The following is a 26753-nucleotide window of genomic DNA, read 5'->3' as shown; positions in this document are numbered from 1 at the left end:
GTTGAGTAGAGGTGACACCATCTTTCTGATGCAATGGAACAACAGTGGACTTCAGAAACTGCCTGACATTGTTGATAAAAGACAGATCAAACAATTACCTGAGTGAAGTCTGTTGTGAGGACAGATAGTTTGAGAAAGACAATCTCTTAAATATCGCCAAATAATGAGTAATCACTCCCAACTGATACGAGGTAAAATATGTCTGTGAGGACTCTGTGGCTCAAACACAAAATACTATTGGTTTATAATGGCTTCAAGGACTGTAAAAGACAGGCTGAACCTTGATGTGTAAACTACAGGGGTATTAATTGAGATAGATAGAGGCTTTTTTAGCAGATGTTTCGATTGTATGAACACCTCAGAGGCAAAAGACATAGTTAAAACCTCGCTCTGTCAAAGAAGCAAGCCACATAAGCACCCTGACTTTAAAGGCTTGATGGCAAAACATACAAGTACAGATTCTCTAGAATAGATTAAGTGTAAATGGGTTTTTAAAATCTAAATAGACTATGGAAAATGACCATTGCTGTGGGATTCACACTGGTTGATTTTTTATTAGACAAACACTTGCATGTATGACATTTAGAAATGATCACAAACCACACACACACCCACTACTTTCCTGCTGGGTTTGTCTGGTAACATATAGGAGGTAGGACACAGAGGCTTACATTCACTGCTGTATATCCAAAGTAGAGTGGAGTCATTTCAGTTCTGTCCCTTCCTCCTTTTTGCTCTCTGTGATAAATGATTTGGGAGTAAGGTATGAGGTGAAAGTGCAAACAGAGAGATGACATCATGTGTTCAAAAGGGCACACCTTCTGTTGTGCCTGATAATTGTGTTGTCATGGTCTGTAAATAGTCATGGCTAAACATGGGCGTTTGCCAAAGCAGCAGTAACATGTTACTTAAGGTCAACAGCTACGATGGGTTATTATGCAGTCATAAGGCATTGTAGCACTCATCAGGAGCACTTATAAGTTATAACCCCACTATATCTTAGTAGTACTGGACATGACAGGCCTACAGCAGTTTTGTAGATGGGAGACGTTTGTGTCCATCATACCAATAATGTATAGTGGTTTCACAACTAGAAATACAGAGAATTCAACTTTTTAAGGGATGTAATTTCTTATTCTTCTCTCTCCCTCTCTTAGTTTTGCCAAATACAATGAAATGCAGAGCCGCTGGAAGTATATGATAGACTTGGTGTTGGTGCACCTCCGGCTAAACAGTCCAAACGGTTTGGTTTTCAGCAAATGGAAAAGGGATCTCATACAGCAAACTGGAATCTACTCAGACTACACCTCCTCCTCTGTCATTTCCTCATTCCCTTACTGCCAGAGATGTCCCTGATTTTAAAGGCAAAACGTGTCTGAGGTCAATGTTTTAACATGCCAGCAACATCCCTACAAATCATTCTCACAAATGTTCAGCACCTGTTTCATACTCCAAGAGAGGGTTTGTTATACTGTTATAAATGGTGTCAACCTCTGACAACATTGAGGAAACTCCAGGGTTTATTTTGCCTGTCATTAAATGGCCAGGGAAAACCCATGATTCAGAATGAGGCTGTATGAACTGCAGTACGAGAGAGAGACGCAGACAGGGGACAGTAAATGGGGTCACAGGAAGTTCCACAAGCCCTAATTTCACATCACCCGTGCTGCTCTGTTGGCTTAGAGGCCGTTGTTGGGGGTGGGGTTGAAGGGTGTGGTTTGTGGTTAGCCACACACACACACACACACACACACACACACACACACACACACACACACACACACACACACACACACACACACACACACACACACACACACACACACACACACACACACACAGCCTTACTGGAACACAAATAACCCCTACTGTATGTCTCTGTGGAGAGAAACCAAGTATCTCTAAATATCTGGTGAGTAGGGGGTAAATGTGTGTTGAGCGTTTAATAAGAGTTTAATATGAAAGCAAACCACAGCCAAGTAAATGGGTATCACAGGACACCAAGTATGTAAGGAGTACCTAAAGGGCTCTCGGATTACAATCAATATAGAGCAATAATATCAAAATGATCTATCTATTTCCCTCATACACTTTCCACTAAACTGTAAACTGTCAATAATTGTCTGATGTGACATACACAACTGTTGAAAGTACCATACTGTTGCTTATCACTGTCTTCAGTCTTCTTTGCACTGCATTGTGGCTATTGCCCATTTATCAAGTCAAGGCTGGGCAACCCTGGATGTGGAATGCAACAGGTTCTGCAGGATAATGTTTAAAAATACATTTAAAAAATGTGAGTCCACACTATGTCAGTATTAAAAAAGCAGTGCTAATCGTATTCTTAATTAAATGAATAACCAGTTGAGTTTAGCCACCAACTAAAACACGAAGGTATTCAGAGGAGCAGGCCTATTTTATTAAGCATTTCATTTAAACACGAAGGTATTCAGAGGAGCAGGCCTATTTTATTCTGCATTTCATTTACACCTAATGAGTAAATGTAACCCATTCATTATTGGAAAAGTAGGCCTATCTCATTTAGGGTAAATAAATGTTAACAACTATGTTATTACATGGAGAACATTCATTACAGTGAGTGTCAGGGTCATCGTGGCATTTTAACATTGAATGTGAAAAATTGCAGTAAAATGGAAGAGGGCAATATGTCTACTATAATGAGCAATGACAGTTCTCTAATCAAATGTACTACATCGCATTACTCACAATAACAAATGTGCTAGGTGAAATAGATTATAAAACCAATTAGTTCTTCAAATGATCGTCTCAATTCAACTGGACAGACAGGAAAGGAAAGCAAATTGGACTCATCATTTGGTGTCCCTCAACGGAAGACGTATATTCATCATCCATTTGGTTCATGGAGATTGGGATACCTCTACAGCGCAGGGGACTGGAGCGCATTTCACACATGATTACGTTCATACGTTGACTAATTTCAGTCATCCACTCCGCACTGAATAAACAGCACCGCCCCAATCTCCCCTTGGTTGTTTGTTTTAAGTGAAGAGCGATCCATCGCAGAGCGCCGGGCTCGATTGACACTGTCTGATGATCTGCTACTGCGGCTGGCTCAGAATAACAAGGCTGTTCGCTAATACCCGTCTATCAGGGCTTTCGTCAAAACACCGAGCGAATAGGATCCAAAAAAGACAACAAGGCAAGCAAGAACGCCGCGCCGCCGAAGTCCGCACCACAGGATGGCTTCGGGAGACCTTTACGAGGTACTGTGAAACCATGTCTAAGCGAAATACTCTGTAATATTGACGAATACTGGAATTAGGAAGTAAGGGGAGGTCCTCGTTAATGGAGAAAAAACGAAGTCCTAAACCATTTGACAGGCGAAACTAACCAACCCTCTCGAGAAGATGAGGCTCGTCTTTTTTCGATGTGCCTCGGCGACTTTTGTATCGGGTGAATTGTATAGAGTTGTGAGTGTTCGAGTTCGCGATAAGATCATAAAATATAAACTCCCTGTCGGTCGCGCTAGTTGAAAGTCATGATAAAGTGACAGGAGCAATAAACGGACACGTTAAATTGCCCCAGACGGGTGATGGTTAGGAAGGTGCGCATGCCAGAGGATAGACTATGTATTATTAGCCGAGCAAACATTTAGTGGAGGTGACAACAATGTAGTGGAGAAGCTTCGATTGAGTTATTGTGGTTTAACTACATGATGCATTTGGCGTGCCAGAATGTGCGCCTAAACAATTCCGGGGCGAAAAGTTTGCCAAATGTTGGGTGATGGATGGATGGATGGATGGATGGAATAGCCTAGAAGGTCTCGATGATTACGCGCACATCCCACTGGGCACACACGTCAGTTCAACGTCTAGTTTTGATTTAGGCCAACATTTGGTTGAGTTTTCAACTAACGTGAATTCAACGGGAAATCAATGACATGGTGCCTTTTTTTGTTGGATTTAGGTTAAAATTTGTGCTAAAAAACGATGCCCTTAAGTTGATGACTTTTTGCAAATCCAATCAATTTTCCACGTTGATTCAACGTCATCACATTGCTTTTTGAGGGTTGAAATGATGTGGAAACAACGTTGATTCAACAAGTTTTGGCCCAATGGGATGGCATGACTTTTATGGTGATGGATTGGATTTATTGCTGCCAAGAACTTGGTCAGTCTTCCATGCTTGTCTTGTGCTTATTGTAGGCCTATTGTTGACAATGTTGCTGACTCCAATTCTTCTTTATTGGAGGAGTGATGCCATGCTACAATGTTTTGGTTTCTTTTCACTGGTGGCCTATACCAGTTGCACTACAAGGTCACAAACTAGTTGGATTGCCTGATCATCACTAGATAGGTAAATAAGTTGCCTTGCACTTGACCTATTGTGTGGCATGTCACCATCAACTGTTGAGCAGGATGACATTAGTGCTTGTTCTCAGCTGTGAGCTATTTCCTGCTGTTTGTTGTCATAACTAAAATGTGTGCTTTCCTCTGATTTATTGGCTAGGAATTCTCTGTTACATTGTTTCACTATTGCTTTGAGAAATGGTTCAGTCAGTTTAAATGGCTTCTGAAATGATCCCTGTCTGACTGTTTTCCTTAGGCTGTAGTGATTGATTTAGAATTCTTATTCATTACATTTACATTTGAGTCATTTAGCAGACGCTCTTATCCAGAGCGACTTACAGGAGTGAGTGCATACATTTTCATACTGGCCCCCCTTGGGAATCGAACCCACAACCCTGGCGTAGCAACCGCCATGCTCTACCAACTGAACCATTAGTATTAACAAGTCATTTTTAGTCATTAGGAATAACATTGTCATAAAGCCTACATTTCCTGTGTTTGCTGACATAGTTGGAAATGTGCCTGTCCACTTTCCACCAAATACACCTCTTCAGGTGTTTGAATCCATATTCAATCATTTTAATCGTTGCACCGTAAAAGGTTGACCTTAAAAAAAAGATTTAGTAATGACAAATGCACTTAAATGATGGGAGGTCTGTTGCTCTATATAACCTAACAAGCCCAGGTCACATTTCATATGGCGTATTAATTGGCTACAACGTAAATGCAATTTCTGATGGTCAAAACGATGACAATCACTTATTGAAATTGCCAGTTAGCACATGTTCTTTCTGGACATGCCTTTTTTTCACATAGATCTGTGTATTCCAGTAAGTGAGGTGGGCTGAACTGGTTCAAGCACATGGTAATACAAGTGCGAGAGGAAGACTTCACTATAAATAGTGTCCTTCTGTATGACTCCTGAAGTGTATTCAGGAAATGTGGGCCTGTAAGTGTGTTACATGTGAAGGTGTGTTTAGGCTACCTAACAAACTGTAGGACTATGATACACTTAGTTTAGAAGAATTAAGAAGCTATGATTTGCAGAGGAGGAATTTGAACTATAGTTTTTACTTTCCAATTAGGAACTGCAACATCTAGGCCTATACACCCAGTTAAATGACATGCAAGTTGAATCAAAATTATCTGAATCAAATGTGGAACATTGAAGAGCTCAGAATTATTGATATTTCAAGATCATGTCTCAACTTAACTTTGTGACATTTTCAGAGGGATATCTTTGAAATATGATAGGCCTATGATTGTACAATTATGCTACTTTCTTATGCACCATCACTCAACCATTAATCTCTCTTTGCATCTCTCTTTCCCTGCTTCTCTTTCTGCTTCTCTCTGCCCCCCCACACACACTCTCTTTCTCTCTCACTCACTCACACACACACACTCATTTTATGTTCTCCCTCTCCTTATCTCATATTGATTGAGATGGTCTGGTCTAGTCAAGTGGCCACCTACACTAGATGCCCCAAGCTCCAATGTCTCAGAACACCTGCAGTTCTGATAAACCCTCTGTTGTGTGACTGAGCAGCAGTAATCCTATGGATTAGCAATGGATAGGCTATATTTAGGAGTTTGTGTTATGTTTTCAAGAAATGCATGATATGATGTAGGGAAATATGAATATTCTGTTATAGAAATAAATCACATTTGTACGCCTCCAGAAAATGTCATGAAAGTGGTCATGGAGTGAGCTAAATTAGAACCTTTTGATTAGTCAACAAGTGATTTAAATATTGCTCAAGATCAAATTTTATTGGTCACATACACATGGTTAGCAGATGTTAATGCGAGTGTAGCGAAATGCTTGTGCTTCTAATTCCGACAGTGCAGTAATATCTAAGTATTCTAACAATTCCCTAATACACACACATCTAACAAGTAATCTAACAATTCCCCAACAACTATCTAATGCACACACATCTAAAGGGGTGACTGAGAATATGCACATATAAATATATGAATGAGCGAGGGCCAAGCGGCATAGGCAAGGTGCAGTAGGATACAGTATATACATGTGATATGAGTAATGTAAGATATGTAAGCAATATTAAAGTGGCATTGTTTAAAATGACTGATGATCCATTTATTAATGTGGCCAGTGATTGGGTCTCAATGTAGGCAGCATCCTCTCTGAGTTAGTGATTGCTGTTTAGCAGTCTGATGGCCTTGAGATTGAAAAACAACTTCTATCTCTCGGTCCCAGCTTTGATGCACCTGTACTGACCTTGCCTTCTGGATGATAGCGGGGTGAACAGGCAGTAGCTCGGGTGGTTGTTGTCCTTGATGATCTTTTTGACCTTCCCGTGACATCGGGTGGTGTAGGTGTCATGGAGGGCAGGTAGTTTTCCCCCAGTGACGCGTTGTGCAGACCGCACCACCCTCTGGAGAGCCTTGCGGTCCATGATGAGCTGTCAAGATGCAGCTGAAATAATCATCAGTTCATTATTCTATTCATTCAAAATTCATAAAGTAATCAAGTTGTTAACCATCAACATGCAGCCTTTATCAGCACAATTGAAAGGCCCAACACACGACCACAAGTTCTTGTTCAAAACAAAAGTAGTTGTAACTGGCCATTGGGAGCGGTAGAGAGAGACTGGAGGAAATGGGTTGACCTCGCAGGGGGGGAATCATGTGGGCCATGAGGGCAATAAACTATGCACTGCATGGGAGATACACAGCACTTAATGGGTCGCCAAATACACTGAAGCTGTCTGAGACAGTATACTCACAATGTGTTCTTTGACCATTGCTTGAATTAAGATTTGACTTCTTTCATGAATTCTGTGTTCAATACCAACAAACAGAAATGTCAATTTTAATTTAGAAGGACTAAATGAACCCCTTTGACAGCGTTTAAACTGCAGTACTCAGCCCTGGCAGATCTCCGTGTGTTCCTGCTATACCCAGGCTCTGGGTACTGTGAACTGGATGCTCAGGATAGGCATCTCCACCTCCACTGATTCCCTGCCAGCTCATAGTCATGTATTGTGTGTGTTGTTGAACCCCTCTCCAACCCACTCCCCTTGTCTGTTTTACTAACCTGAGGAAGGAGAGTGTTTTCTCTCTCTGAAGTCGGCTTTGATCTGGTTAGTGTGACAGTGCGCAGGGCGGTAAGCATCATAATCGTCTCTTCATGACACCCCTGCTGCTCGCCCATCTTAGGTTGTTAAGTCATACTAATGTGCACAGCACCTCGGGTGGCAGGAGCATTCCTCATTGCTGGAGCTCAACAGCTCCACATCCACACCTAAAGCCTTTAACATGAAACATTCTCCCGATAGCCTAGTTGGAATGCAAAGGAAATAGAAGTTGTCTGTTTCTTTTTTGTTTCTAGTGTTTATGTCCACTAGTCTGCAAATGTGCACGTAATCAGTGTTTCTTGGCTTGTGACTCCTATTGAATAGTTGGTGAACAGGCATACAGAAATAATCCATTTGGAAGTAAGAACCCAGCAGGGTGACATGTCAGGTCCGGCCACTAACAATGGACCTTATGTCAGAGTGAGAAAGAGGATGTTACGGTCTCATCACACCAGCCCAACTGTGTGTGTGTGTGTGTGTGTGTGTGTGTGTGTGTGTGTGTGTGTGTGTGTGTGTGTGTGTGTGTGTGTGTGTGTGTGTGTGTGTGTGTGTGTGTGTGTGTGTGTGTGTGTGTGTGTGTGTGTGTGTGTGTGAGCTACTGAGATTGAACGTCTGCCCCCTGCTGATTGTCCCCCTTGGAGGTGGTCATTGTCAGAAGGAGCAGACTGGCCAGGGCCACCATGGCGCTGTAAGAAGCAGCTGGCTCCAGGGAATGAGGTGAACACTCTCCACAGCACAAGTCTCTTTAATATATCTCCTCTCTCTGGTAATGAGCAAGCTGGACACACACCATTCAGGCTCAGTATGATACAGTGGAAAGTATTCAGAACCCTTGACTTTTTATTATTCTAAAATGGAATAAATATAAAAAAATCCTCATCAATCGATACACAAATTCCCAGAATGACAAAGCGAAAACAGGTTTTTAGACATTTTTGCAAATGTATTAAAAATAAAAACCGCATACCTTATTTACATAAGCATTCAGATCCTTTGCTATAAGACTCGAAATTGAGCTCAGGTGCATCCTGTTTCCATTGATCATCCTTGAGATGTTTCTACAACTTGATTGGAGTCCATCTGTGGTAAATTCAATTGATTGGACATGATTTGGAAAGGCACACACCTGTCTATGTAAAGGTCCCACAGTTGACAGTGCATGTCAGAGCAGAAAAACAAGCCATGAGGTCGAAGGAATTGTCCGTAGATCTCAGAGACAGAATTGTGTCCAGAGCTCCTGGAGATGGGAGAGCCTTCCAGAAGGACAACCATCTGTGCAGCTCTCCACCAATCAGGCCTTTATGGTAGAGTGGCACTCCTCAGTAAAAGGCAAATGACAGTCCGCTTGGAGTTTGCCAAAAGCCACCTAAAGGACTTTATGACCATGAGAAACAAGATTCTCTGGTCTGATGAAACCAAGATTGAACTCTTTGGCCTGAATGCCAAGCGTCACATCTGGAGGAAACCAGGCACCGCTCATCACCTGGCCAATACCATCCCTACGGTGAAGCATGGTGGTGGCAGCATCATGCTGTGGGGATGTTTTTCAGCGGCAGGGACTGGGAGACTAGTCAGGATCGAGGGAAAGATGAACTGCGCAAAGTACAGAGATCCTTGATGAAAACCTGCTCCAGAGCGCTCAGGACCTCAGACTGGGTCGACGGTTCACCTTCCAACAGGACAACAACCAAAAGCACACAGCCAAGACAATGCAGGAGTGGCAAGTCTCTGAATGTCCTTGAGTGACCCAGCCAGAGCCCAGACTTGAACCTGATCGAACATCTCTGGAGAGACCTGAAAATAGTTCTGCAGAGCTTGAGAAGATCTGCATAGAAGAATGGGAGAAACTTCCCAAATACAGGTGTGCCAGGCTTGTAGCATCATACCCAAGAATCGAGGCTGTAATCGCTGCCAAAGGTGCTTCAACAAAGTACTGAGTAAAGGGTCTGAATACTTATGTCAATGTCATATTTCTGTTTTTTATTTTTAATACATTTGCAAACATTTCAAAAAAACGTTTTCTTCGTCATTATGGGGTATTGTGTGTAGATTGAGGGGGAGTGAAATGTTCTAAAATATTTTAGAATAAGGCTGTAATGTAACAAATTGTGGAAAAGTGAAGGGGTCTGAATACTTTCTATACACATATACATATTTTTATACACAGGCCAGCATAGTATCAATGTGGAGCGGCTCTGTATTTATGTCCTTGTTGCTCATCCCATCACTGTCTGGTAATGGGCAGATGGCCATTTGGGCTCAGTGTCCTACTATGTGTTAATGGGCTTGCTGGGAGGCAGACGACCCTTCCGGCTTGCTGTGTGTGTGTGTGTGTGTGTGTGTGTGTGTGCGTGTGTTACACAGAGGTGTGTGGAGCTCTGCGCTGCTCGCTCTCTCCTGTGTGGGAGCAAATCACTACTTTTTGTTACTCCTTTTTTCTTTTAAAAAGGCATTTCATTAAACTCTCCTCTGTACACACACACACACACACACACACACACTGCCCCTCCCAGCTTCGATGCGAGGTCTAAGTCAAGCTCCATTGAAGTCATGTGGGTGGGAGGATGTTTTCTAAAGGAAAGGAGAAAAGCATTTGAACTGGAGGCAGGCAGCTACATAGCTAGTGGGGAGGGTAAAGTATAGTAGCCAGACTGATGTCTGCATGCTCCTTAGTGTGGGAGTCTGCTTGTCTTCCCATAGCTTGTCATCCGCAGCATTGTGTATGAGACCACTAAACACCAAGGAAATGCTGGGGCTAAATGTCAGGGCACTTCCATCTGGTACAAGGTTAACTGCTGAACAAAAACAACTCTTGGCAAGATGTGAGGTTGTGTGATGAATGGAGGTCTGGATCAAGAAATGGATTACAGTATAAAACAGACTCTGTTCTCAATAAAACGCCCCGTTTCCAATACTAATTTGGTTTCTATCTTTAATGTTGTACTGTCAGAGAACAACCTAGGTCAACAGTTCACGTTAATAGCTGTATATTCATATTCATTTGCAAACAAAGAGGCCATCACAGATTATTGAAGAGGACACCATAGATAGAGTTATGTCTGTTAACACACTTGAGTTCTACAGTGTGTGGCTTCCTAAATGTGATAATAAAGATTGAATGAGCCTATTATTGCTTTTCTGCAGCATGTAATGATGGTTATTGGAAGAAAGCATGAATGTCTACAGAGAACCTCAGTGAGGTCCCTGAAGCATCAAGGTCTCCTGCTAGTTTCTCCAGTGCCATTGTCAACTGCCTCCATGAGAACAGGAGATCAAGGGGGAAGGTCCCTCCTGAGATGATGTGGTGGAGGGCGTGAGAGAGCTGCTACCAACCAATTAGGCTTGTTTCTGTTTGCTTGGTCTCTGGGGGTGGACATGCAACAGGCAAACAGAAGAACACATGTACCACACGCACATCTACACACACACGCGAACATACTCCGAAAACAGAATGTTATACAGAATAATATAGACCACTGAAAGGGTCACGACCCAGAGAACATAACCTTTATTATGCATCCGGGTGTCTGTGTGTAGAATGGAGAAAGCTCCCCCTTGACTATTTGTATTCTGTGGTCATTCATAATGGCTCTGTCAAATGTCATGCTCAATGTGTGTGTGTGTGTGTGTGTGTGTGTGTGTGTGTGTGTGTGTGTGTGTGTGTGTGTGTGTGTGTGTGTGTGCAGCCTACATGTCAGCCTATGGGTTCTTATCTCCTTCCCACAGTGGACTGGGTCCTACTGTATCTCCCACCAGCAAGACGTTACAAATGTACTTTTAATAATCAATTATCCTCGGAAGCCGAGAGACATACACTACATGACCAAAAGTATGTGGACACCTGCTCCTTGGACATCTCATTCCAGAATCATGGGCATTAATATGGAGTTGGTCCCTTCTTTTGCTGCTATAACAGCCTCAACTCTTCTGGGAAGGCTTTCCACTAGATGTTGGAACATTGCTGCGGGGACTTGCTTCCATTCAGCCACGAGCATTAGTGAGGTCGGACACTGATGTTGGGCGATTAGGCCTGACTCGCAGTCAGATTTCAATTCATCCCAAAGGTGTTTGATGGGATTGAGGCCAGTGCTCTGTGCAGGCCAGTCAAGTTCTTCCACACTGATCTCGAGTAATCATTTCTGTATGGACCTCGCTTTGTGCACGTGGGCATTGTCATGCTGAAACAGGAAAAGGCCTTCTCCAAACAAATTGTCTAGAATGTCATTGTATGCTGTAGCGTTAAGATTTCCCTTCACTGGAACTAAGGGGCCTAGCCCAAACCATGAAAAACAGCCCCAGACCATTATTCCTCCTCCACCAAACTTTACAGTTGGCACTATGCATTGGGGCAGGTAGCGTTCTCCTGGCATCAGCAAACCCAGATTCGTCCATCAGGACTGCCAGATGGTGAAGCGTGATTTATCACTCCAGAGAACGCGTTTGCACTGCCCCAGAGTCCAATGGCGGCGAGCTTTACACCACTCCAGCCGACACTTGGCATTGCGGTGGTGATCTTAGGCTTGTGTGGGCTGCTCGGCCATGGAAACCCATTTCATGAAGCTCCCGACGAACAGTTCTTGTGCTGACATTGGTTCCAGAGGCAGTTTGGAACTCGGTAGTGAGTGTTGCAACTGAGGACAGACGATTTTTGCGCGCTGTGCGCTCCAGCACTCGCCAGTCCTATTCTGTGAGCTTGTGTGGCCTACCACTTTACGTCTGAGCCGTTGTTGCTCTTAAACGTTTTCACTTCACAATAACAGCACTTACAGTTGACCGGGGCAGCTCTAGAGGGCAGAAATTTGACGAACTGACTTGTTGGGAAAGGTGGTATCCTATGACGGTGCCACATTGAAAGTCACTGAGCTCTACAGCAAGGCCATTCTTCTGCCAATGTTAGTCTATGGATTGCATGGCTGTGCAATGTTTGTCTATGGAGATTGCATGGCTGTGTGCTAGGTTTTATACACCTGTCAGGAACAGGGGTTGCTGAAATAGCCAAATCCACTAATTTGAAGAGGTGTCCACAACATTTGCACATAATGTCTAAGTTATTCATGAAGTTCGAATATACAGTGTGTCTTTATCTGTGCTAGAATAGTCTGAGATGTTAAGTTTTACTCTATTTTGGAATGGAGATGGGATATGCTGCCCTGACGTTCCCAGCTCTCTGGAGTTGGTACTATTGGCCTGCTTGAGTAGTGTTAATATTGAGTTGAGGAAGAAGTGCTTTGTGGATATCTTTGTAGCTTATACTGTAAGTGTCTATATGGCAAAACCAAATGATTTGGTCAGCTTTGAAACAGATTCTTCCCCTTCAGAGATCCTTCTGTTTAGTCAGGGAAGTGTGTGTGTGTGTGTGTGTGTGTGTGTGTGTGTGTGTGTGTGTGTGTGTGTGTGTGTGTGTGTGTGTGTGTGTGTGTGTGTGTGTGTGTGTGTGTGTGTGTGTGTGTGTGTGTGTGTGTGTGTGTGTGTGTGTGTGGTGTACTATTCCACTGACATCTACTCTTTATCAGTACATTTGCGTTTCTGTGCCAGTCCTTCTGTGTTGGAGCCAGGATGGAATTGCTTCTATTGTTGGTCTTTCAGTTTGTGTGTGTGCTGTTCTTATTGAGTCTGTCTGTGTCAGTCTATACTTTTAAGGTTTGTGATTTGAGTATTCCAGATATAGTCGCTGAACATTGAACGCTTCCTCGTTGGTAATGGACTTGTTCAGTGCTGCCAAACATTGTCTCCATCATTACCACCTCTCCTGAGTCTAATTATTGTGCATTTGAGAATATGTCAAGAACACCCTGTCTGTTACACAATGGACAAACTAGACTCTAGTGTAGGCATTATAATCGGCAATTTCTTGTCATGTTTCTAAAACAATGAAATCTCTCGAGTGAATGAGAAAGTGCCCATTGCTTTCAGAAAGCAGTTTGGAGTCACGCTTCTCACTTGTTTATAGGCACGACATGGCTTTCACCTCTATAAGTGATGATTAAATAGTTTGACAACCCTGTTTGTAAGCTTTCAAATGATATCAAACCCAACTGTTTATCTTTTTTCAGTGATGAAAACATGGATGTCTCATGGTAGGGTGGGTATGCAAAAGGGGTCAACTTTGAGCACCTTTTATCTCCTGAATGTTTTGGCAATTAGGTCAAGCAAGTCACTTTCTGACCACTTGTACCATGGGCAAACATGCATGGAAGGTTTCGTTCAAATCAAAAGGGGGGCAGTCAGAAAGTGATTGAATTCATATAGAACTACTCTTAGGCCAAAATGCTCAGTCTGTCAGCTCCACGTTTAATCTGTAATTGTGTGATCACAGTGCTGCTCCCATTGTTCCTCTCCTACATCTCCTATAACAGCTCTCTCTAACGCATGATGAGAGCTTGCCTATCAGCACAGCAATTCCAGAACAGAATTACTGATAGGCTGGTTATGCTAACATTAAAGAGGAGAGATTCAAAGTAGAGCTTTAACCTAGTCAGACTTTATTTACATCCCTATTACACATGCTTACTAGAGAATGACATGGTGACAGGTGGTACTTTTTCAATCTGATTTGAAATCATTACAAATGGTATCATGTGCACATTTCTGAATGAATCACCAAGGAACTGATATAGGTATTTATTAGGCAAGGATAATGTCATTGAATTGTGATCATGTCATTTGAAATACTGACTCTTTCTTGATTTTCTCCCTCTAGGTGGAGCGGATCATGGACAAGCGGCGCAACAAGAAGGGCAAGTGGGAGTACCTGATCCGGTGGAAGGGTTATGGCAGCAAGGAGGACACCTGGGAGCCCGAGCACCACCTGCTGCACTGTGAGGAGTTCATCGACGGCCTGCATCTGCACACCCAACACAAACAACCCAAACCCCCCAAGCTGCCCCCCGGGACGGCTGGGGGACTAGGGAGGCCAGGAGGGCCACTAGGGGGTGTTGGACCACACCTCCTATCCGCCCTTCCTCCAGCCCCAGACACCCCGAGAGCACGAGCAGAGGCACGTAAGAAGAAAAGGACTAGTGTTAGTCCAGGGGCCGGGGTTAATCCTGGGGCAGGGGTAAGGGAGGGCATGGGTTTGGGGGTTGGTACTGGAGCTTCTCTGAAGCAGAAGAAGGTGAGTGGAGGAGGAGCTGGAGGAGGAGGGGGGGGGAAGCATGTCTCTCCACACAGGATGACCAAAGCTATGCCATACAAGGCTTCTCCGGGGGGACTACAGTTTGTGCCCCCAGTAAGGAGCCCCCATAACGGACTACAGAACGGAGAGATGGACCCTGTCCTGTACAGGGCAACAGCCAGGACACACAGACTGACCCATGACACGGTAGAGAGGGTGATGGGGGGCGTGGAGACCCCCGGGACACCACTGGTCAACGAACTAGGTAAGTGACGTGCTCTGAATGGTATATACACCTTATTATAGATAGTTGGGTCATGAGTTTGTCCTGGCCAAGTGACCTGGCCAGAAAACATTCAGGCCCCTAGCTATTGATTGAATGAACATGTGCAGTGAACTCTAGGATTTGTAGTAGGATTGATAGACAGAGGGATAGACGGAACATTTACATCACAGCTTGAGGTGATGCTGGTTTGTTCAGTCAGCTTGCTATCTTGCCAATATGCCAGCCAGTTAGCTTACATAATAGCCCAGTGGAAATGACATTGTTATATTGTGGTTGTCATTTTCATTTTCACTCAATTCCAATTCAATGTAGTTTTGTTCTCTATTGAATTACAGTGATTCCAGCGGGATGGGAATATTCATTTGAAATGGAAATCCATTGTATTCTGAACAGTTAGCTACATGCCATAGTGGATTTGGTAAACCAGGTTGTATCTCTGCATTGTAGCAGATGTAGATGAGATAGCCAGAGGATGCCTCCGTGACCTATAGTTGAATACATGTTCTGTGAGGTCCTTATGGTTCAGTATTGTACTACTGAGAGCGGTGATAAGGACAGTGAATTTCAGTCCCGGGTCACAGTCCAAGACTAGCCTCATTGAATTAAAGGTTATATTTATAAAGTCCTTTCCACCTCTGCCAGGGTCAAATCACAATGTGTGAGGGCTGTTTGTCATCACATCGATAGTTAGATTCTTCTACATTTGTCTGGATAGACTGGATGTTTGTCAGTGGTAGTATTCTATGATTTTGTTTTAGTCCAATCTCATACCCAAGAAAATCAGTGCCATGTGGCAAATGTAACACATTACAGCATACTGATGATATACTGAAGGCAGTTAATGGCCACATCACCACAGTGTGTTACACTTTACAACACAGTACTATTGTACACCTCATATTTATGTTAGGTGTGAATCATGTTCTGTAAAGCATTTTATTGTTACTGTTAGTTCTCTATTAGCACTCAGGATAAGCTGGAGCCCTAGGCCACGGTAGAGCTGTGAAGATGTTGAACAATGTTTGGTTATCTGACTAGAACAAGACATGGAAAGTCACTGCATTTATTTGCGTCAAACATGCGAAGAAAAGCCAAAAGCAGGCATGCTTGTATTACACTTGAACAGTGATTTTTGCAGGGCACATATTTGTCTGAAACCGTTGTAAAAAGCATAAAGAATCTGTGTGTTTCCACAGAAACACTTTGTGTGTTTCCACAGATGATTATTGTTTTCCAATCCAGAGTCACTTAGACTCCAGCTGAAAGACACAGCAATGGGCTCAAAAATGTGACCTGTTTCAGGAAGCTAGGCTTTTGTCGTACGTCACTACTTCACATGAGAGGCATTTGAATGTAATCGTTTTATTTTTATACAAATGTGTTTTTTGGCAGAAATGCCTTCTGGATTATGTGAACTTTCATGTGTCTTAATAACAAACTTGTGTGCCATGTGTAAATAGAAATACAATAGTTAAATTACGAGCCTTGTTGGTTTAGCCACGGAAAAAGACAGGAACCTTCCCGCTAGCCATGATTGGCTGAGATAATGGCTGGGCTGGACATGCCGAGAGATGAGTTTGGATTGCTCTGCCATGTAGCATGCTTCTGTCTATAACATGAGCTGCTCAGTATGTGAAGATAATCCTTCCTACCACAGATTTTTTGAAAGATTTAACGTTAGCCATGGAGAACTGAAAAAGTGTTGCTACTAGAGGTCAACCTATTCATTAGGGCCGATTTCAAGTTTTCATAACAATCGGTAATCGTCATTTTTGGACGCCGATTATGGCGATTACATTGCAATCCACAAGGAGACTGCGTTGCAGGCTGACCACCGGTTACGTGAGTGCAGCAAGTAGCCAAGGTAAGTTGCTAGCTAGCATTAAACTTATCTTATAAAAAACAATCAATCTTAGCATAATCACTAGTTAACTACACATGGTTGATGATATTACTAGTTTAACTAGCTTGTCTTGCGTTGCATATAATCTATGCGGTGCCTGTTAATTTATCATTGAATCACAGCCTACTTCGCCAAACGGGTGCTTTAACAAGCGCATTCGCGAAAAAAGCATTGTCGTTGCACCAATGTGTACCTAACTGTAACGGTTGTCGTCGGGAATAGAGGACCAAAACGCAGCAGGAATGTGGATGCTCATCTTGATATTTATTTTAAATAAAGAGAACACCAAAACAACAAAACAGTCTTGTCAGGCTCACACAGGCAAAACAGGCAAAACAAGAAACAATCTCCCACAAACACTTAACCAAACACATACCCATATATAGGACTCTCAATCAGAGGCAACCTGCCTCCAATTGAGAGTCCAACCCCAATAAACTAGACATAGAAATACAAAAGACTAGAGACCACCTAGAACATAAACCCGGAAATAATAACTCAAACACCCTACTACATAAAACACCACCCCGAACCACATAAACAAAATACCCTCTGCCACGTCCTGACCAAACTACCATAACAAATAACCCTTATACTGGTCAGGACGTGACACTAACCATAAACATCAATGCCGTTCTTAAAATCAATACACAAGTATATATTTTTAAACCTGCATATTTAGTTAATATTGGCTGCTAACATGAATTTATTTTAACTAGGGAAATTGTGTCACTTCTCTTGCGTTCAGTGTAAGCAGAGTCAGGGTATATGCAGCAGTTTGGGCTGCCTGGCTAGTTGCGAAATGTGTGAAGACCATTTCTTCCTAATAAAGACCGTAATTAATTTGCCAGAATTGTACATAATTATGACATAACATTGAAGGTTGTGCAATGTAACAGCAATATTTAGACTTAGGGATGCCACCCGTTAGATAAAATACAGAATGGTTCCGTATTTCACTGAAAGAATAAACGTTTTGTTTTCGAAATTATAGTTTCCGGATTTGACCATATTAATGACCAAAGGCTCGTATTTCTGTGTGTTATTATATTATAATTAGACTATGATTTGATAGAGCATTCTGACTGAACAGTGGTAGGCAGCAGCAGGCTCATAAGCATTCATTCAAACAGCACTTTCCTGCATTTGCCAGCAGCTCTTCGCTGAGCTTCAAGCATTGTGCTGTTTATGACTTCAAACCTATCAACTCCCGAGATTAGGCTGGCAATACTAAAGTACCTATTAGAACATTCAATAGTCAAAGGTATATGAAATACAAATGGAATAGAGAGAAATAGTCCTATAATAACTACAACCTAAAACTTCTTACCTGGGAATATTGAAGACTCATGTTAAAAGGAACCACCAGCTTTCATATGTTCTCATGTTCTGAGCAAGGAACTTAAACATTAGCTTTTTTACATGGCACATATTGCACTTTTACTTTCTTCTCTAACACTTTGTTTTTGCATTATTTAAACCAAATTGAACGTTTCATTATTTATTTGAGACTAAATAGATTTTATTGATGTATTATATTAAGTTAAAATAAGTGTTCATTCAGTATTGTTGTAATTGTCATTATTACAAATGTGTATGTATATATGTAAATGTGTGTGTGTAAAAATCTGCCGATTAATCGGTAGCAGCTTTTTTGGTCCTCCAATAATCGGTATCGGCGTTGAAAAATCATAATTGGTCGACCTCCAGTTGCTACTGCTCAAAACAACATTTCTGCCCTGAATTTATCGACAAAGATCAGTGGGGAAAAGTTGTGATGGACTACTGTCTGCACACGGTCAGTGTGAACTGGAGTGACTTGACACAACGCGGGCCAAACAAGTTGTACAAACAAAACAGAAACACAGGACGTCTTATTTAGTCAGCTAAAGGGGTTCCAGAATGCTTTGACGCATTCATCCATGTTTACGGGTAAGAGTCTAGCTACATTTTCAGATATTATACGTTTCTAATTTTGTCAAAAAAGTTGTTTTCATTGCAAGTTAAAGTGTACTGTTAGCTAGCGAACGTTAGCTTGCTGGCTCGCAAGCTAATGTTGCGTGTATGATCTGTGTAGTAATATTATTTGTATCTCAGAAAGCCTTTTGCATTGCTAGTTTTGCATTGCTAGTAGCTTAATGTTAGCTAAATAGCTAACAATGAACCTGACGTGAACTCACTTTTGTACATCCCACTGGTCCGTACAATTTACCTTATTTATCCCAAAAAACGTAATACTTCCAGATCAACCGTAATATCAATACCATTGTAAAGCACAACTTCTCCCCTTTCCAACAAAATCAATGACGAGACCTTCATGATGCCCATCTCTGCATGTCACGACTTCCGCCGAAGTCGGCTCCTCTCCTTGTTCGGGTGGCGTTCGGCGATCGAGGTCACCGGCTTTCTAGCCATCGCCACTCCATTTTTGATATATCCATTTGTTTTGTCTTGTTCCATACACACCTGGTTTTCATTCTATAATCAACTGCATGTATTTAGTCCTCTATTTTCCCTCCATGTGTGTAATTGTTTATTGTTATGTGGATATTGTTCAGGCACTATACTTTTATGTTCCGTGTTTTGGGCACGTTTGTTTTTATGTGCTGTCATTTTTTGACCGGAATTAAAGTACGCCTGTTTACTACACTCTGATCTCCTGCACCTGACTTTGCCTCCGTACACACCCCTAACAGAATTACACACCAGAACCATGGAGTCAGCAGGAACAGGTACCCCCGTGAGCGGAGTCGAGGAGCGTGTCCAGGAACATTCTGCTATGTTACATCATCTTGGTGCCATGATGGATCGCATTGTCCAGACAATGGACTGCTGGGAGAGACAGGAAGTCTCCCCAGTGCCTCGACCAGCACAACCGGGGTTACCTCAACCCGTCCCGTCCGGAGGCAGTCCCGATAGGATGCGTCTCTCCCTTCCCAGGGAGTATGATGGGACAGCAGCACAGCGCCAGGGATTCCTGTTACAACTGGACCTCTACCTGGCCACTGTGCATCCAGCTCCCTCGGGAAGGGAGAGAGTGTCTGCCCTCATCTCATGCCTCTCGGGTAGAGCTTTGGAGTGGGCAAACGCCGTGTGGGGAGAAGGAGACGCGGCGTTGGACCACTTCGAGGAGTTCACCCGTCGCTGCCGGGCCGTCTTCGACCATCCGCCTGAAGGTAGAGCGGTGGGGGAACGGCTCTTCCATTTGAGGCAGGGGACGAGGAGCGCCCAGGAATTCGCCCTGGAATTCCGGACCTTGGCCGCCGGAGCAGGCTGGAACGACAGGGCCCTCATCGACCACTATCGGTGCAGCCTGCGCGAGGATGTCCAACGTGATATGTCCTGCAGGGATGCCACCATCTCCTTTGACCAACTGGTGGATTTGTCCATCCGGTTGGATAACCTGCTGGTCACCCGCGGACGTCCAGAGTGGGCTCTGTCGGTGCCATCTTCCAGTACCCCCGCTCCGGTGTCCATGGAATTGGGAGGGGCTGCGCGTAGGGAGACTGGAGGAGGAGCCATCATGTGCACTATCTGTGGCCGCAGAGGGCACACTGCCGGTCGGTGCCGTGTCAGTTCCTCTGGGAGTCGAGGCAACAGGCAGGGCACTCTGGCGTCACCCCAGGTGAGTCTGCACCAGACTCATCCAGAGTCCTCTGTTGACCACCTGTTTGTATCGGTTTGTTTCCCTGATTTCTTTCCCCCCGCATTCCCAGCATAAGGCGCTCGTCAATTCAGGCGCAGCTGGGAATTTTATCGACAGAGCGTTAGCCCTTAGTTTAGGGATCCCCATTGTTCCTGTTGTTAGACCTTTCCCGGTTCACACTCTGGATAGTTGACCATTAGGTTCCGGGCTAATCAGGGAAGCCACCATCTCCCTGGCCATGGAGACGCAGGGGGGTCATGAGTTGAAAATCAGTCTCTTCCTCATTGACTGTCCTGCGTTTCCCTTGGTACTAGGCCTTCCCTGGTTAGCTCATCATAACCCCACTATTTCCTGGCAACAGAGGGTTCTCACGGGGTGGCCGCGATAGTGCTCGGGGAGGTGTGTAGGGGTTTCCATTGGTGCTACCACGGTGGAAAGTCCAGACCAGGTCTCCACCATGCGCATACCCCCAGAATATGCCGATTTGGCTCTCGCCTTCTGTAAAAAGAAGGCGACTCAATTACCACCTCATCGACGGGGGGACTGTGCGATAAATCTCTTGGCAGACGCTGCGCTTCCCAGGAGTCACGTGTATCCCCTGTCGCAAGCGGAGACGTTGGCTATGGAGACATATGTCTCTGAATCTCTGCGTGAGGGGTACATTAGGTCCTCCACTTCACCCGCCTCCTCGAGTTTCTTTTTTGTGAAGAAGAAGGATGGAGGTCTACGCCCGTGCATTGACTATAGAGGTCTCAATCAAATCACGGTGAGGTACACTTACCCGCTACCTCTTATCGCCACGGCGATTGAGTCAATGCATGGAGCGTTCTTCTTCACGAAACTGAATCTCAGGAGTGTGTATAACCTGGTGTGTATCCGGGAGGGAGACGAGTGGAAGACAGCGTTTAGTACCACCTCAGGGCATTATGAGTACTTAGTCATGCCGTACGGGTTGATGAATGCTCCATCAGTTTTCCAATCCTTTGCAGACGAGATTTTCAGGGACCTGCATGGGCAGGGTGTAGTGGTGTATATCGATGACATTCTGATATACTCCGCTACACGCGCCGAGCATGTGTCCTTGGACGACTGTTGGAGCATGACCTGTACGTCAAGGCCGAGAAATGCCTGTTCTTTCAGCAGGTCGTCTCCTTCCTAGGGTATTGCATTTCCACATTAGGGGTGGAGATGGAGAGTGACCGCATTGCAGCCGTGCGTAATTGGCCGACTCCCACTACGGTAAAGGTGGTGCAGTGATTTTTATGGTTTGCCAATTACTACTGGAGATTTATCTGAGGATTTGGCCAGGTGGCTGCTCCCATTACCTCACTGCCGAAGGGGGGTCCTGTACGGTTGCAGTGGTTGGCTGAGGCGGACAGGGCTTTTGGGAAGCTAAGAGCTCTGTTTACTTCGGCTCCCGTGCTGGCCCATCCGGATCCCTCTTTGGCGTTCATAGTGGAGGTGGACGCGTCCGAGGCTGGGATAGGAGCCGTGATCTCACAACACTCGGGTACGCCACCAAAACTCCGCCCCTGTGCTTTCTTCTCAAAGAAGCTCAGCCCAGCGGAGCGTAACTATGATGTGGGGGACCGGGAGCTGGAGCTGTTGGCTGTGGTTAAGGCGTTGAAGGCATGGAGACATTGGCTTGAGGGGGCTAAACACCCTTTCCTCATCTGGACTGACCACGGCAACCTGGAGTACATCCGGGCAGCGAGGAGACTGAATCCTCGTCAGGCAAGGTGGGCCATGTTTTTTACCCGTTTTGTGTTTACCCTATCCTACAGACCAGGTTCCCAGAATATGAAGGCAGACGCACTGTCCCGGCTGTATGACACAGAGGAGCGACTCCCATACTCCCAGCCTCTTGCCTGGTAGCGCCGGTCATGTGGGAGCTGGACGCGGACATTGAGCAGGTGTTGCGTACAGAGCCCGCGCCCCGCCAGTGTCCTGTCGGGCATATGTACGTTCCGTCTGCTGTCCGTGACCAGTTGATCTATTGGGCCCACACGTCACCCTCCTCTGGTCATCCAGGTATTGGTCGGACAGTGCGCTGTCTGACTGGGAAGTACTGGTGGCCCACATTGGCAAAGGACGTGAGGGTTTGTTTCCTCCTGCTCGGTGTGTGCCCAGTGTAAGGCTCCAAGACACCTGCCCAGAGGTAAGCTACACCCCTTACCCGTTCCACAAAGACCTTGGTCATGGAACATCTGGGGGTCTCGATCAGCCTTACCTCAGGTTTTCACCCCGAGAGTAACGGGCATGTAGAGAGAGTCAACCAGGATGTGGGCAGGTTTCTGTGGTCCTATTGCCAGGACCGGCCAGGGGAGTGGGCGGCGTTCGTGCCCTGGGCCGAGATGGCACAGAACTCGCTTCACCACTCCTCCACTAACCTCTACCCTTTTCAGTGCGTATTGGTGTACCAGCCGGTTCTGGCGCCGTGGCATCAGGGTCAGACCGAGGCTCCTGCGGTGGACGACTGGTTCAGGCGCGTGGAGGAGACATGGAAGGCCGCCCATGTTCAACTCCAGCGAGCCACGCTTCGCCAAAAGACCAGCGCGAACCGTCACTGCAGTGAGACCCCGGTGTTCGCACCGGGGGACCGGGTCTGGCTCTCGACCCGAAACCTGCCCCCCTGCCTGCCCTGCCGGAAGCTGGGTCCACGGTTTGTGGGGCCATTCAAAGTCCTGAGGAGGGTGAACGAGGTGTGTTACAGATTACAGCTTCCCTCTGATTACCGTATTAACCCCTCGTTCCATGTGTCTCTCCTCAGGCCGGTGGTGGCTGGTCCGCTCCAGGAATCTGAGGTGTGGGAGGTCCCTCCGCCCCCTCTGGACATCGAGAGTGCCCTGGCGTACTCCATCCGTCCGTTCCATCCTGGATTCGAGCCGTCGGGCAGGGGGGAGTGTGGAGTGGTGTGGTCCGGAGGAGAGGTGCTGGGTCCTGGTTGCGGACGTTTTGGACCCCGAACTGCTGCGGGAGTTTCACCGTCGCCGGCCGGATCGCCCTGCGCCTCGCCCTCCGGGTCGTCCCCGAGGCCGTTGTCGGCGTACCGCTGGAGCCGCGCGTCAAGGGGGAGCACTGTCACGACTTCCGCCGAAGTCGGCTCCTCTCCTTGTTTGGGTGGCGATCGACGTCACCGGCTTTCTAGCCATTGCCGCTCCATTTTTGATATATCCATTTGTTTTCTCTTGTTCCATACACACCTGGTTTTCATTCCATAATCAACTGCATGTATTTAGTCCTCTGTTTCCCCTCCATGTCTTTGTGTGTAATTGTTTATTGTTATGTGGATATTGTTCAGGCGCTATACTTTTGTTATGTTCCGTGTTTTGGGCACGTTTATGTTTTGATGTGCTGTCGTTTTTTGACCGGAACTAAAGTACGCCTGTTTACTACACTCTGATCTCCTGCACCTGACTTCGCCTCCGTACACACCCGTAACACTGCATGATTCAAGAAGGCAATGAGCTCCGTCGGGTCTTTTTAAAAATGGCGGGTGGTGAAGCGAAACCTGCTGCGTGATAGTGAGAAGGTGAGATGTCGTGTGGGGAAACAGCTTTTTTCACTTGATCTGTCCAACTTATCACCTTATCACCTCTAAAATGTAAATAAAACACTATGAAGAGTTTATATAATGTGTCATGACATACCTTTTTGAAGGTTTGTGTTGAATTTGAATCGGGTTTTTAGGGCGGTGCTAAAGTGATCTTCAGAGGTAAACAGCGGCTTTTGAGAGTCATGATAGCTTGCAGTGATGACGCAAAAAATGACTAGGTATCCCCCTTACCCTGTCCCTTTCTTGTTTTTAAACGGTGAGGGAAGTGCTACACCTGGTGGATAGAGGGTGTAAGACAGAATTAGTTGCTTTATGTGTGCTGTATGTTATGTCATGACTCATCACAATTTAACGTACAGCGTCGGAGGGGTCCGTTTTTTTCAACTCTCCACTACTATAGATCTATTACCATGTCAATCAACACTTGAATAGAAACATAGTTCACACCCCAGAATTTGATGTCAACACCGTTGCTACAGTCCCATTAGTTTTCATTGCAACCTCGTTTGAATGTCGCGGTTGCGCAAATTTGTACGGAATGAGTTTGGCACCGTTAGTTGGTTAGCTTTAGTTACCTGCAGAAACATACTACAGCATTTCATGTATGGTGGCTAGCTATGACAATCAGTTTGTATTGCTAGTAGTATGGTTGGGATTATGATTAATTGTTTACCTAGCTAGCTACATGTGTAAACAAAAGACTCCACTTCGCCAGATTACATGACCCATCAAGTTAACCAAGTGTGTCTGGGGGTGAATACGGCCATCTATTGTATTTCATAAATGTGTACATGTCTAGACAATAGTGTCGGGTCGCGTCAATTCAAATCTGGCATCAGAACAAAATAGTTAGCACAGAGTAACTTCTGATTCCTTTGTACTTTAATTAATGCAAACACTTGAATGGTAAATATGATGTTCGTATATACGGTCTCACTGTAACACCACGCAGGGCAGACAGAGAAGAGAATGACACATCCTTTGTTCTTCCTTAAATACTCTGACAGAGAGAGTTCCCGCTCACTGCTGGCCTGTCCGAGGGAGGATGAGCATGGTTTAAACTTACTCATCCTATCGTTGGCGTGCAGGCTGGTCCCAGCCTCGTGACGCACTTCCTGTTGCCGGGTGTAGTTATTGTCTTTAGCAGTTGACTTATCTATAGTTTATATACTTAATATTGTAGCATAGCTTCTCTGTTATATTATATAAGTTATGCAAACAAATAGCCAGTTCAATCCTAACAGTAGTGAACCATCCACTTAGCTAGATGTGGCTGTGGGGAGGTTATAGCATTTCTTTCACATGACCCATCAATTTAGACAAGTGTGTCTCGGTAAGCATCATCTAATAATTATAAAATATTTATACAACATTTTTATGAACACTTTCTATTTTGATATTGCTACTATGCAAATATACAAGTAACCATTTCACTGTACCGATTACACCTTTGTGTTTGATATTGTGTGTTTACCAGAGACGGTAATGTGAACAACAACATTACCTGCACCAAAGTCAGATTAGTATATAGGCAAAGGACTAGATAATGTATTGTTACCTGGAGTTTTTCCTTATTGTAGGCTACTACATTCACCACTTTTATTCTTGAAATCTTTGGTTCTTTACTACAATACCTTACTCACTCTGTTTAGCACATGGCCTCGCTTGTGAATCCCTAAAGACATGGGTGGGGCTAAAGGTTAAGAGGGTGTGAACGATGATGAATAGGTGTAGACAAAGAAGAGCTCTGCAGTAAGTGTACCAAAACATTCAAGGGACATTTCCTCAAAAGTGGGGTTACAAGTTTAACATTCAAAGCAGAATTACTTTCCCATTGTTCCTCAACTGCAGTGTTGGATATACCATTTTGTAGCTTTGAATCACTACTTTTGTCCAACGTAAAAAACACAATTTCAAATTTTGAGACCGAATCGAGGTGGTCGGTCACAAATTACCTACAGTCCCTTATGCTTCGCATTATCGTCTCTATCTCTGTCTATCATGAAAGCAGGACAGGGTTGAGGTTTTAATGTCATCAATCTATATACATCCACTATACGGATCCATTAGTGTCACTTTGCCTTCATAGAAACATTTGCCTCAATATGGTCCCATCGCAACAAGTGTAATAGTTTATTGGTTGGGTGATAACATTGTGACCTATGATGTCTAATGTCACAAGATGGCTGAGGAGAAATGTCTGTCACGCTTACAGCAAGCCTTGGATTCTAACATCTGGCTGGGGTCTGGGGACTCTGAAAGGCCTACCTACCCCTGAGGGATCAAACCAAGGTTTGGACACGGTTTGCCAGCATTTACACTCTAGCTCTTTTTCCCATGGTCAAATCAGATCATAGAATACTTGTGCTGAAACATTTGTTGTGATAAAATATATCTGTAGGAATAGAAGAAATGATCATTGTAGTTGGTAATGTCTCAATGGGTCAAGTTATGTTTGCCTTGGTCAGTAACTGAATGTTGGTCCCTGTTTGGTCTTCAGTGCTCAGCAGTGCTCAGTAATTGTTCTCTGTTGACCTGTAAACAAAATGAGTCACATTGTCTCTCTCTGAGGATCATGGTCTTGCATTTGAATGTTGTCACAGCCATAGTTTACCCCAGACTGGGGCCTTGGTGTGAGTCCATCTCTTTGCTCATTTGCAGTCATGCCTCTTTCATTGTCTTAGAGACTAATAGAATCGAGATGGGGTCTGATTCAATAGTTATGATACGTTGACAGGAGAGCAGCATGCAAAATGAGGATGTTTCCTGATGACAAAGAGAATTGATATAGCCTTCTCACTCTTTCAAGGGAG

The 26753-nt window shown here is 44.5% G+C and overlaps 1 protein-coding gene across 1 annotated transcript in view; it reads left to right on the top strand.

Moving 5' to 3' along the window:
* Positions 1-2916: 2916 nt before the first annotated feature.
* LOC106562298 (chromodomain Y-like protein 2) overlaps positions 2917-26753 on the top strand; it is a 46120-nt gene continuing 22283 nt past the window's right edge. The window contains exons 1-2 of the mRNA XM_014127082.3: positions 2917-3245; positions 14136-14814. Coding sequence (XP_013982557.1) covers positions 3222-3245; positions 14136-14814 — 703 coding nt within the window. The 5' untranslated portion in view covers positions 2917-3221. The remainder of the gene's footprint in view (positions 3246-14135; positions 14815-26753) is intronic.

This window comes from Salmo salar, chromosome 11 (assembly GCF_965601325.2).
Source record: "Salmo salar chromosome 11, fSalSal1, whole genome shotgun sequence".
Lineage (NCBI taxonomy): Eukaryota > Metazoa > Chordata > Actinopteri > Salmoniformes > Salmonidae > Salmo > Salmo salar.
Note: the sequence above shows the minus strand (reverse complement) of the source record. Positions and strands in the feature narration are given on the sequence as shown.